The sequence below is a fragment of the Chrysemys picta genome, chromosome 7 (genome assembly GCF_011386835.1).
Source record: "Chrysemys picta bellii isolate R12L10 chromosome 7, ASM1138683v2, whole genome shotgun sequence".
Classification (NCBI taxonomy): Eukaryota; Metazoa; Chordata; order Testudines; family Emydidae; genus Chrysemys; species Chrysemys picta.
Genome location: NC_088797.1, coordinates 37,948,399 through 37,960,715, shown reverse-complemented (window position 1 = coordinate 37,960,715; position 12,317 = coordinate 37,948,399). Strand labels below are relative to the sequence as shown.

Sequence of the window (12,317 nt, the reverse complement as noted above, 5' to 3'; positions counted from 1 at the left end):
GGTGGCAGAAGGAAAACATGAGGCGTAGGTGACTGTAAATGAGACAAACTGTGGGGCAAGGCGGGGAGAGGAGCCTGTAGGGAGCGGAGGGGGGAAAGGGAGGGAACGGGGTAAAAGGTGGAATGGCAGCTCCCCGCAGCCCAGGGCCTAGGCGCTGGGGGACGGGGTTCTGCTGACCATGAGCCATGTGTTTCGGGTCGAATCGCGGCTGCTGCACGTGGCGGGCAGGAAATAACCATCACAGGGGCCGCCAAGTGACTGGCTTTCCTCGCCCACCGTGCGAGTCTCAAGCCCCGTTCAGGATTTGGCGGGAGGCGGGCGCTGACTCCCCTGTTCTGCCGCATCACCTCACAAGGGCGGCCGAGCGTGCACCCCACCCCCACCCCGCGTGACGTGAGACCAACGGGGCCGGGCGGGGACCGAGCACTGCGTTTGGGCTGCCTCCGGGATGGGGGAGGGGAGCCGCAACTGCCTAGCTTGTGAGTCACAACAGAGGAGGGGCAGGGAGGTGCTGCGGAAACCCAGGGGAACCTCCGCGCACTGCAGCACCCTCGGAGTCGTCAATCTCCCCGTGACCTTCGAGCGGCGGTGGCCGCATCGCCTCCCTCCGCCCCTGCTCCCGCACAGTGCAGTAAGGCAAAAAAGAGTCGAGACAAGCCTGACCCGGTAGGCGGGCACCTCCCCCTTTTCGACGGCGCTGATTGGTCCTCCCGTTCCCAGCGCTGATTGGCCGTACGGAGGCAGCGGCGGGTGCCCATTGGTTGTGCGAACGGGATAATGAGCCGTGCGCAGAGTGATAGGGAAGGGCGGGGTGAGAGTGAGTAAGTGCGTGTGTGGGGCCGTGTGCAAACCGCGTGTGGCGCAGGCAGCGGGGCTCTAGTATCAAGCGGGGGAGATCGAAAAAGAACCGGGCCCATCGTCGCCCGGACGCGCTACCTATCGCAGGAGGGTCGGGAGCCTGCAGGTAACCGTCAAGGCGGCTCGCGGAGCAAGCGGGGGCGCGGCCTGGCCCCGGCCTACGTGGGGAAGCGGGGGGTGGTGGCCGTGGCGCACTCCGGCCTAGCGCGCGGGAAACCACCCGAGCCTTGGCCGCGCTTGCCTGCAGCCCTGGAGGGGGGGTGGCCGGCAGTTTGACTGGAGAGGGGCGCGAGTGAGGGGGCCCTTCGGGTGGGCTGGGCGCGCTGGCCGGGCTGAGTCACTGGGCGGCGGTGAGAGGAAGCCATCGCTGCTCGGGAGCCCGGCGGCGGAGAGGGCTGGGGACGGAGCGGCCTCGCCTTCCCCCCCCGGGTCCGAGGCGCGGGTGAACCGCTCGGGCGCCTCTTCCCGGTGCGTGGGGATGGAGGAGGCTGGTGGCTGGGCCGCAGCCTTTCCTGCGGGGCGGGCGGCATGAACACACTCGTCCGGCCGGGCTTAGGGCGAAGGGTCAGCCGCCTGCGTCGGGCCTATTGCTCCTGGGCGCAGGAGCGGGTCTGGGCTGTGCGATCCGGGTGGGGAGGGAGTTTGGGGCTGAACTCGTGCTCTGTGTTCAAGCTGCCGTCTGCTCTGCCGCTCTTCTCTCATTTGTTGCGACCTCGTGCGGGTCGGGAAGGCGGTAATGGCCAGGACGGCGGGTCGTGGTGTGACTGCACCATGTGGCCTCTCCATGTGCTCGGTTCAGGAGGGTTGGGGTGGTCAATCTATTTACATCTGACTGGAGATCTAGGAGGTGTCCCACTCTCTGTGAACCCTGCAACTTAATAGAGTAACTTCGCGATAAAGGTTGCACTTATGATTTGCAATAGTTTTATTTGAATGCCTGTTAAACTTAGTTTTTAAGTCATCCCAGTCTAATATCTTTGCTTGGGATAGTTCTAGTTAATTTTTTTTAGTTCAACTTATATAAAACAAGTCTATCCCAAATTATTTTTTAGGGTGTGTTAATGTAAGTAGTAACTCTTTCAACATAGACTCTTGAATTGTGGTTTGTTTTTTGGTGAGGAGGTGGGGGCTAGAGTGAAATTTACACGTTCTTACACTGGCGATCTTCACCTCCTGGCTGAACTCACTTTAGATGCACTTGGATCAGGAAGGCTAGATTTCCCATGTAGATGAGGTTTCATCCAAGCAAGTGATTTGTAGTCTCTTTCTGCAGAGTACCTTTTCTCATTGACTCCTTTTGTCTCAATCCCCCTACTTTCCCATGTTTCATGTGGTGGGCTATCAGAAGGCCTTATTTACTGGTGATCTGTGGATCACAATTTGAGAACTCCATTGTTAAGGCTAGGCTAGCAATAGCCAATAACTCACTGGCTCAAAGATCCTCTTCCAGTATCATACTTACTGGTCACATGATATACAGACCCATTAATTGGGGACCCATTAGGGTTCCAGTGACAGTCATTGTATCAGCCTGACTGGTATTAAAGAATTTAATTCTTATGGTGGAAGTAAATAGTCCTTTTTAGAAGGCACCTTTCCTCAAATAAGTGGCATATAGGCCATGTTCTAGAACAGGAGTAGTCTGTGGTTTTTTTTTTTTTTGTTTGTTTTTGTTTTTTTCCCTTCCCCTCCTTCTCCCAAGGTCCGAATTTCTTACTTAAGGTCTAGACTCCAGAGAAGAAGAAAATAATAAGCCCCTATAATGATAGTAATAAAAATGTCAGGGTCTGTTCAAAAGCATCTGGTGGTACAGACTGTGGGCTGAATCTGGATATTGACTACCCTGCTAGAACCATGTTAATTAATACTGGCATTTTTTTTTGCCAGTGATCATATTATCCCTACCCTCCTTTCTGGAAGCTCATGGGAGGTAACTGCAGAGATGGTTGGCTGGTATCTTACCACCTTTGTCCCTTGATTAGGTTGTGGCACATAGATGCTAGGCCATGAAGGTTGATATAACAATATAATGTGAAGTATTGTTACTGATTCTCAAGTTTTGCTGCTTTTGTTAGTGTTGACTTGTGTCTGGACCCTGCTTGAGTAGATTATTGTTTGGTGGATCACTTCTGATACTGAAGGTGGCTTTGGGAACAGTAATTTTGCCTGCTGGTTTGCCCTTGGAATTCCACTGCATTTTAAATCTATACTGTGTACTGCTTATGTTTGGGAAGAATAGACTTGGACTTTGTGATCAGTATTCTGGTCTACATCTTTCATTGTAGCTGGGTGTTGCTGTCTACTGGAGCAACCAGCAGAGTGCCTGGTTAGAAGCTGAACTTCTTCTAGTATAAGATGCTGGTAATACTAATAAGTTGAGGGAAATATTTAGTTAGTATGCTGAAGAGAAGTGCCCCCATTGTTGACAAAAGGAGGCTTGTACTTGCCAAAAAAGTTCACTGCCTTGGAAACCAGAAGTGCCCATAGTGCTAACATCTCTCTGCGGACCTCCCAACAGGTCTCGGTTATTATATGACCTGATCAGATATCTTGACACTACTATAGTACAGAATGTATGCCCAAATAAATCTGTTAGTCCTTAAGGTGCCACCAGACTCCTTGTTAACTTCATTCTGTACTAAAAACAACAATCTACTTAGTGAAGTTAGCCCCAGGGATCATTAATGCTTGTATTGCAGTACAATAGGAGGGAAAGAAGGATGGGGCATTGTGTTGGCTCTTGAATATAGCTAGCTTGTCCTTGTATTAAGGCTGGCTGACATTAGTCAGCATTTTAGGTGTAATGTATTTGTTGTTATAAAGCAACTGTGTGTGTGTGTGTGTGTGTGTGTGAGAAAGTCCCTATGAATTGAAGGAGGGGAGCAAGGGGTAAGTTGTGTGTTTTGTCCCTGTCTCTCTTCTCCTTCCCGTGGCCCCCCCCCCCCCCCAATGGAGTCTGTATTTTTCCCTCCCCCTAGACAGACCTGTGTCTTAACTCCTTGAAACTGCTGCTCTGCTCACAAGTAATTCAGCAAGGTAGCTTGTCCTCACTTATTATCTTTGCTCTTGGGGTGTGTGGGGTTTTTTATGTATCTGCTGTTGTAAATATCCAGTGAAGGCAATGGTGCAGGTCAAATTCCATAATTGAGGATTAGATTTATAACTCAGAATGAACTGAAGATACTAAAACATTAGTTGCTTTTTCAGTTATGTTCTAGAAAATAACTTCTAGCTCCATTTTACTCAAAAATAAAAACTTACAATAGACTGAAAAAGACATATCTACTCATTGTCTTCTTCCCCCCCCCCATGCTTAAGCTTTCCATTATGAGCTATCTGCGTTCCTTTTTTGATCTAACTCTGCTTATGACAGAAGTATTCATTTATCTATTACAAAGAATAGTAAAAGCTTGTTAGATCATGTTCTCGGTGTGAAAGGTGAGAGCAGGTGCATTCAGTTTTATGACCATAACAGTGGTTTACAAAACTTGACTTCTAACAAACAATAGTGATACACTGGACTAACAGTTCATAAGGATTTAAGCAGACTGACTGTAAAACCTGTCTAATGCATTAAAAAAAATTGAGCTTTATAGCTCTTCAAACCCATGGGGGGGGGGGGGGGAGAAGTAATTTAAATCTTGTTACTTATGCTTGCTTTTTAGTGGGTTATCAGTAGCTTCTTTCTGTAACTTAACAATTTGACTTCCAGATATTCTAAAGGAAAACCTTTTTGGCCGTAGTGCTACAAGGAAGACAACTTACTCTTATTATTCTGCACTTTAAAACTTAAGTTTGGAAAGTCTGTTTACAGAAGAGTCTAGAACTATGACAAACCAGTAGCTAACACAACACTGAAAGTAAACTTATTGCTAATTTGACCAACTCCTTGTTGCCCCTGGTTACTTCTTTCTATAAACTGTCTAACCTTTGATATGAACAACAAAGTTCTAGAGTTGGTTGTCTGATCTACAAAATTACAAGATGCAAGGTACTGCAGTACTATATTGTGATGTGCAAGCTTAAATATACCGACATTCAAAGATGGGGAAATGAAGATATTCAGATCTTTACAGTTGATAAATCTGTTGTAAAAATCACACTGACACTTGAACATTAAATAATAAAAAAAGCCTTAACTCTGATGCCTTGTAATAGTCCTTCCACTCTGGCTGTGGACTTCAAGTGTTCTGCGAGGTCCTCGCCTTCCTCCCACTGTCTTGTGCTGCAGAAACTTAAATACTGCGTACCCATATTTCCCTAGCTGACATTGTCCTTGAAGCTTTGGGTTCCATTGAGTATATGGCTCATAACATTTGTGCTGTGAAACCTTTGAGCTTTGTATGTTCAAGTCCTTGGCTGTCCTGGCTTCATCTCCCCACTTATTCCCCCACACCAATTGTGCTTTGTTCATATACTCATGGTGTAAAAATCCAGCTCCTCTGAATAGGATGTTAAAAATCAAACTTAAGTAATTGACTATTTAATTCATCCAAAATTCTAGTGCACACTGAAAGTAGTAACTTTTTAAGTTGAGTATAATGAAAATAACTTTTACAGTAAAGGTGTGACTGTAACCTTAAGGTGACTTCCAGAGGTATTGCTTTGAGTTAGTGTATTGTATATTTTTTTGGTCTGCTGCACTGTGAAGGCCTAAATACCTTTTCAGTTTTTCCTTTATTTTTTTTTTCCTTCTGTGCTTTGGCAAAGGGGCTCGTGTTGAGACGGTTATGTCAGATGTGTATAACAAACTGCCTTCTCTGAAGGAGAAAAGGATATCTATTATATTTGAAACATCCTAATGTCAATTTTGTTGGGGTAAATGTCAAAGGTTTAAAGAGCAACTAAAAATCCTTTTCCCCCTTGGGCTCAGCTTGCAGTTTCTTGAAGCTCTGACTTCTCTGGTAATTGAGTCCCTTAAGATTCAGGTCTGCCCTGGAATATTAAGGTTGGTTGGTTGATTTTTATTTTTATTTTTATTTTTTTGATCAGGCCATGATACATCATACAGAAAACACTGTTTTTCATTGCAGGTCACTTTTAACAGACTCTTTGGGTGGATCCAAACAAAAGTAATGCTAATGACTAACATGTAAATTGGTCAATTTTCCCTGATTCTGAAAGTCTGAAGCCTCTCTACAAAGAATTGATTGCTATAGATGAACAAACGCTTGTGCTGTCCAACCTGCGAACAGCCATGAAGGGAAACATGGTTATATATTGTAGCTTAAAATGAATAAAATCATTAACTCTACTGAATTACATTTGTTCAGATATGGTGCATACTTTTTCAAGGGACAGCAATAAGCCATATTTGGACTACTGACCCTAGATGGCTTGTTTGCACATATATATTATATTTTATATTTTTAGAACTCCTTGTTTCTAGCAGTGCAGTTCTCTGAATTCTGTAGCAGCTTCTCCTAAAAGGTGGACAAATTATTTTTATTATAACATTCTTATAATACACTTGTCATCTTCATCAAGTCTCCAGTTACAGGTTATAGATTGTTTTAAGTGTGTAAGCATCACAATGGAGGCCCTGAAACTGACTTAAACTTACATGTGGACATTAGAGTTTTGGTGCAGAGAAATACAGTAGTTTAATTAAAGTGATTTGTCAAGGTAGGTTAACATAAGCTGTAGATGCTGCAATCAGGTACCTTTGAACATACAGAACAGCATGCTCTAAATCAGCAGTGCTCAGACTTTTGCATTTGTGGGCCCCCCCCCCACCAGAAAGATACAGGGGAAAAAAGAGGTACTCAAAACTTAGCTACTGTGTAGTTGTTCTTATAGTTTTAATCCAGTTGCCACATAAAAGCAGGTGGCTTTTAAAAAAATTCATATCAAGTAGTTGATCAGTATTGATGCCATTCTAATACTTAACACAAGTGGCTCATAAGGATTTTGTCAGCTTTCCTTTTTAATTGTTACAGAAAGTTACAATACTGTAAGCCTAAGGGCTGGTCCACACTAACCCCCCAGTTCGAACTAAGATTCTTTGACTTCAGCTACGTTATTCACGTAGCTGAAGTTGCATATGTTAGTTCGAACTACAAGGTACTTACCGCGGGGCCACATGCGGCAGCCAGGCTCCCCCTTGACTCCACGTACTCCTCTCGCAGAGCGGGAGTACTGGTGTCAATGGTGAGCACTTCCAAGATCGATTTATTGCGTCTAGACAAGACGTGATAAATCAATCCCAGAAGATGGATTGCTTACTACCGAACCCAGAGGTAAGTATAGACATACCCTGAGACCCTTCTCGATCCTTTCCCCTCCCTTTCCTGCTTGTTTTGTTACACCAATTTTTGCATGTTAACTTTTGTTGTAAGCCCTTCTGCATTAGGGACTTGATTATATGTCTGCATAGTGATGAGTAAAATTGGGGGGGCTCTGGAGGTTTCAGTACAAAAGACTTCTGGTCAGCAGGTTGTGTAGTTTTTTAGTGTCTGTCTTGCATACAGTACTGTACGAGTTTAGATTAATATTCCCATGCAGCGTGATGCAGCTCAACAAAATGTCAAGAAAGAAACCTCGGTAACAGTGTTAGCAAGCACACAAATCCAGCTGTTTGCTACAATCATGCTAAGTAGTACACCTCTGCCCCGATACAACATGGTTGTGGGGAGTCAAAAATCCCTACCACGTTATAGGTGAAACGTCGTTCTACTGGGGTAGGGGCAGCAGGGCTCCAGCAGTGATTTAAAGGGCCCGGGGCTCCCTGCAGCAGCCAGAGCCCTGGACCCTTTAAAGCACTGCCGGAGCCCTGCTGCTACTGTGCTATATGCACACCTGTGTTATATCGGGTCATGTTACAGTGGGGTAGAGGTGTACATCAATGACTTTGTTAATAGCAAAGTTTCCTTTGTATCCATGTCTCTGTCCTTGGTCAGATCAGCAGTACAACTTCAGTTATGCAAAAATTAAGCTAATGCAAAGGTCATCTAAGTAGAAATGACAATTTTTAGTTAGAAAATCACAAATCTCTAGCTAGTTCTACAGCAAGTTTAATCTTCATAACTAAGTTTTAATTTTCATTTTTTTGTACTTGATTTCCTGTTAAGAGCAGTCTAGCATTATGGCTGAGTATTTGAAGAATTTAATACCTGAATAGTCTAATAATGAGTCTTCAGAAATAGTACATAATTTCGAAGCTAAAAATTTGAAACTGCATAGCTAATGTTATAAAATAGACTTGTGTAATGGCCAACATAAACAGGTGGATAACTGAGTTTTTTTTCCTGTGGGGTTTCTGTCCTGCTAATCAAGCAGACTTCATAAAAGCTGGAGTTACTTGTGCTCTGTATATTTAGTTTATCATAGTTTGAGCCTTTGTGTGGGATTAACTTTGTTATAAATTGCTGTCTGAAGCTTTATACTGGAAAATTTCCCTCAGTCACTGAAAGTAGCACCTGGACAATACTGAACTGCAAAGTACACCTCTACCCGATATAATGCTGTCCGTGGGAGCCAAAATATCTTACTAAGTTATAGGTGAAACCGCATTATATTGAACTTGCTTCGATCCTCTGGAGTGCACAGCCCTGCCCCCCGGGAGCACTGCTTTACTGTGTTATATCCGAATTCATGTTATATCAGGGTAGAAGGTAGCTGAAAATATGCTGTTGGTTTACACATGAATAACTTTTGCAGTAAAGTTATGAAACGTAGCTTATCAGCCCTAGATATTAATGTGCCACAGTTAAGGACACTTGAACAGGGTTCAACACTAACTTTTGGCCTAAGCAAGCTTCTAGAAATTTAAGGCTGTTTCTAGGAATTTTTAATTTCTGAATTAAAGATAATTCCCCTACTGTGTTTACAATCACATCATGCTAGCACTGTGTAGTGCATGAGATTTGAAAGTGAAACCATTCTGTTTTCTAAATTAAAATACAGAAAACTTTCGAAATCTTAAGATCTACATTTCTGTCAGAACTTAATTGATCTCCCTTTAAACACCTATTGTGTTCTGGAAGATTCTCTAATAGCTACTTTATGTAAACCTGGGTGGTTTGGTTTTAATTGGCTCATATTTGTACTTTAATTTTCTACAAGGTTGAAAAGGCTCATTCTTTGGTAGCTATTAAAACATTGATTTGTAATTAAACATTACCTATTGGCAAACAAGCACCATATTTAGTGTAATAAGGATACACTATACCTATACACACTTCAGATTCTTTTTTCTATCTTTTACAATGATAGAAAATGGCAAAATGTGTGGGGTGTGGTTTTTTACACTTGTAACTTTTTTTTACTTGTATCAAGCTCTGTTTGGATGGAAATTTAATTTAAATGCAAAAAAGCATTTTATTTTTTTAATTAGTTTGTTTAATAAAGGTCCTGATGTCATCAAAACATGTTTTGCATTTAAAATAGACTTATAGGAAATATTCTCTGTAGTTAGTGAATAGAACTGTTTCTGGCCACCATGTGCTTAAAGTTTTTTTGACAGCAAGCATGTACATAAATATTTATGTATTTAAATATATTAAGTTTAGACATTCACTGAAGCTGTCAGCTTCAAATTTAATTTTCAGTAGGCTTACTTTTTAAAAAAGCCCATAAGTTAAATATCTGTAAATTTTAAAATTTTCTTTTTACATAGGAAATAAACTGCAGTGATGAGCAGCAACGAGTGCTTCAAGTGTGGACGTACTGGTCATTGGGCTCGGGAATGCCCTACTGGAATTGGCCGTGGCCGTGGGATGCGAAGCCGTGGCAGAGGTGGATTTACCTCCGCAAGAGGTTTCTAACTTACCCGTATCTGAACGAACAGTAAAATCTCACTAATTGCAAATGTTACTAATGATATTTTTACAAGTATTGCTTTAGTGACTGAGCAAACACAGATCAACTTTAGTACACTAAATCTATTCTGGTAACCTTATTTTGTCAAGTGTAGTTCCAGTTTTAATTTGGTAATCTTTCGTACTTGCAGAGTACATTTGCTAAGTCTTAATGAGGGCTTACTGCAACCCTCTGCTACTAAATCTTTGAGAAGAACAGTGAGGTTGCTGTGGGAAGGATTGTAGATTGCAGAGTCTCTTTTTGCTAATGTCCTAACCCTGGTGTCTATACTGTCTAGTTGTTTGATGTATATTTTGATCCCTAAATAACAATGCTTTTCATGTTCCCTATATAAAATAGGCTTCCAGTTCATGTCTTCATCTCTCCCAGACATCTGTTACCGCTGTGGTGAGTCTGGCCATCTTGCCAAGGACTGTGATCTTCAGGAGGATGGTAAATATTACTAAATTTTCTATATTTTATTTACTCATAATGTGGTGGAAGGGCAAAAAAACTGAACACGTTTGTCAGATCATTAAATATAAACTGATCATTGATTTCTGTTAAATGTGTTATGTTGTAACTTTATCAAGGTTTTATAGTCTTGTTTGGCTTGTTTTCTTATTGTGGAAGCCTGCTATAACTGCGGCAGAGGTGGCCATATTGCTAAGGACTGCAAGGAGCCGAAGAGAGAGCGAGAGCAGTGCTGCTACAACTGTGGCAAACCTGGCCATCTGGCTCGTGACTGTGACCATGCAGATGAGCAGAAGTGCTATTCTTGTGGGGAATTTGGACACATTCAAAAAGACTGCACCAAAGTTAAGTGCTATAGGTAAGGCACTAAAGGTATAACAATTATCCTACAGCTATTTAAGGTATATCTTACCCTTAATCTAACTTGCAGTTTATACAAGTTAGCTTGTTTAATCTGTTTTGGGTATATGTCTATTTTCTTGTGATCTTTTTAAAGAAACTAACTTTGACTCACTGCCTGTAATGTTTAGACTGATGTCTGATGCAACTTCTTCCTGTTGCTTTTGACTTAAACAGGGTTCAGCATGTATAGTAGTGGTCAATTTCTAATATCCTGACTGACCTCACGAAATGTGCTGCACATTTCTCTGGTATAGAATTGAGCTTGCCTAATATCTAAGGGTGTATTTCCAAATGTATTAGAACAGTTATACAGCAAAAGCCTCAAATGCATTGTTCATTAGTGGTACATCAGATTGTACTGTGATGGCAGTGTTGAGTAGTTCCTGTTTAGCCTATTGAAGAGGCTAACAAATCCACTTTTAATTTATCAATAATAAAATATTAATATTTCTTTCCTTCAGGTGTGGTGAAACTGGGCATGTAGCCATCAACTGCAGCAAGACAAGTGAAGTCAACTGCTATCGCTGTGGCGAGTCAGGGCACCTTGCACGGGAATGCACAATTGAAGCTACAGCTTAATTATTTCCTTTATCGCCCCTCCTTTTTCTGATTGATGGTTGTATTATTTTTCTCTGAATCCTCTTCACTGGCCAAAGGTTGGCAGATAGAGGCTACTCCCAGGCCAGTGAGCTTTACTTGCCGTGTAAAAGGAGGAAAGGGGTGGAAAAATCGACTTTCTGCATTTAACTACAAAAATGTTTATGTTTAGTTTGGTAGAGGTGTTATGTATAATGCTTTGTTAAAGAACCCCCTTTCCGTGCCACTGGTGAATAGGGATTGAGTGGGAAGAGTTGAGTCAGACCAGCAAACGCTCTCCAGGTTCCATGGGAGTGATCCTTTGCAAGAGGAAGAATAAATCCTGGAAGTGTCCAGACTTCCACAAGTAACTAACATTAATTTTATTACGATGATGGCCTTGGATTGTCTGACCTCAGTAGCTGTTAATAACATCAAGTAATGTCTTTATCAGGCCCTACCTAGAGCATATAGCTGAGTGGGAGTAAACAAAACAAACAGATGTACGTGCCTGTTAGTGGCCATGAGAGCGAGAGAGAGAGGGAAATCAGGAATAATTAAAACAAAGTAACAATAATTCAGTCAATGAATGTTAATATCAGCAATACAGAAGGTAATGGGAAGCTTTTGAATAAGTATTTCAAACTAAATCTAAAACCCAGAACATCAGTTATAACATACACAATTTGGAGCTATTCAGGAGTTGCAAAGAAATGCATTTTCACAGAAATCAAGATGTTATTTTTGTATACTATATCACTTAGACCAACTGAGTTTCATTTGCTTGTAATCAGTTTTTAAAGTAAATGGTAAAAGCAATTGAAGTCCTAGAATATAGAAATGTAATTTTAAACTATCAATAAAGCTGGAGGAGGAAGGGGAGTTTGGCTAAAGTTCCTTTTGTTTAGCTTTTGTTCATGTACATAGTGCAAAACACCATATTAAAGAGGGGAATGTGGAGGTGTTGAAAAGCTTACGGTTTGGACTTTTCTTTTGTATGAAATCTTATCTGGTGTAAAGTTCAGTCCCATAACATTCAGAATCTCATAAAATCACAAAATACAGCACTACTTACAGGCCTTAATTTCTCTGCATACAGTGCCTCTGGCAAACCATTGGTTCCTACTTGCATTATGCTCTCCAACCTTTGCATTGGTTACCCATTAAAACATAAGTTCACATGTCTCTTACAAGCATTGTGATTGGGC

The 12,317-nt window shown here is 42.2% G+C and overlaps 1 protein-coding gene across 5 annotated transcripts; it reads left to right on the top strand.

Annotated features, from left to right (window-relative positions):
- The first annotated feature begins 647 nt into the window (after positions 1–647).
- On the top strand, positions 648–12,083 carry CNBP (CCHC-type zinc finger nucleic acid binding protein). Of its 5 annotated transcripts, none has more exons than XM_005309083.5 (5): positions 648–666; positions 9,476–9,615; positions 10,018–10,110; positions 10,288–10,489; positions 10,995–12,083. In XM_005309083.5, the coding sequence occupies exons 2-5, from the start codon at positions 9,492–9,494 to the stop codon at positions 11,110–11,112; spliced, it is 537 nt and encodes a 178-aa protein (XP_005309140.1). In that variant the 5' UTR covers positions 648–666; positions 9,476–9,491; the 3' UTR covers positions 11,113–12,083. The 5 variants fall into 5 exon arrangements, with proteins under 5 accessions (XP_005309140.1, XP_005309141.1, XP_005309139.1 ...); XM_005309084.5 differs by lacking the exon at positions 648–666 and adding an exon at positions 799–964 and having other exon boundaries at positions 10,291–10,489; XM_005309082.5 differs by lacking the exon at positions 648–666 and adding an exon at positions 799–964.
- The last annotated feature ends 234 nt before the right edge of the window (positions 12,084–12,317 follow it).

Coding starts and splice junctions, on each gene's coding strand:
- CNBP (XM_005309083.5), top strand. CDS start 9,492: ATGAGCAGCAACGAGTGCTTCAAGTGTGGACGTACTGGTCATTGGGCT. Junction 9,616..10,017: donor TGGATTTACCTCCGCAAGAG/GTTTCTAACTTA, acceptor TATATAAAATAG/GCTTCCAGTTCATGTCTTCA. Junction 10,111..10,287: donor CTGTGATCTTCAGGAGGATG/GTAAATATTACT, acceptor TTCTTATTGTGG/AAGCCTGCTATAACTGCGGC.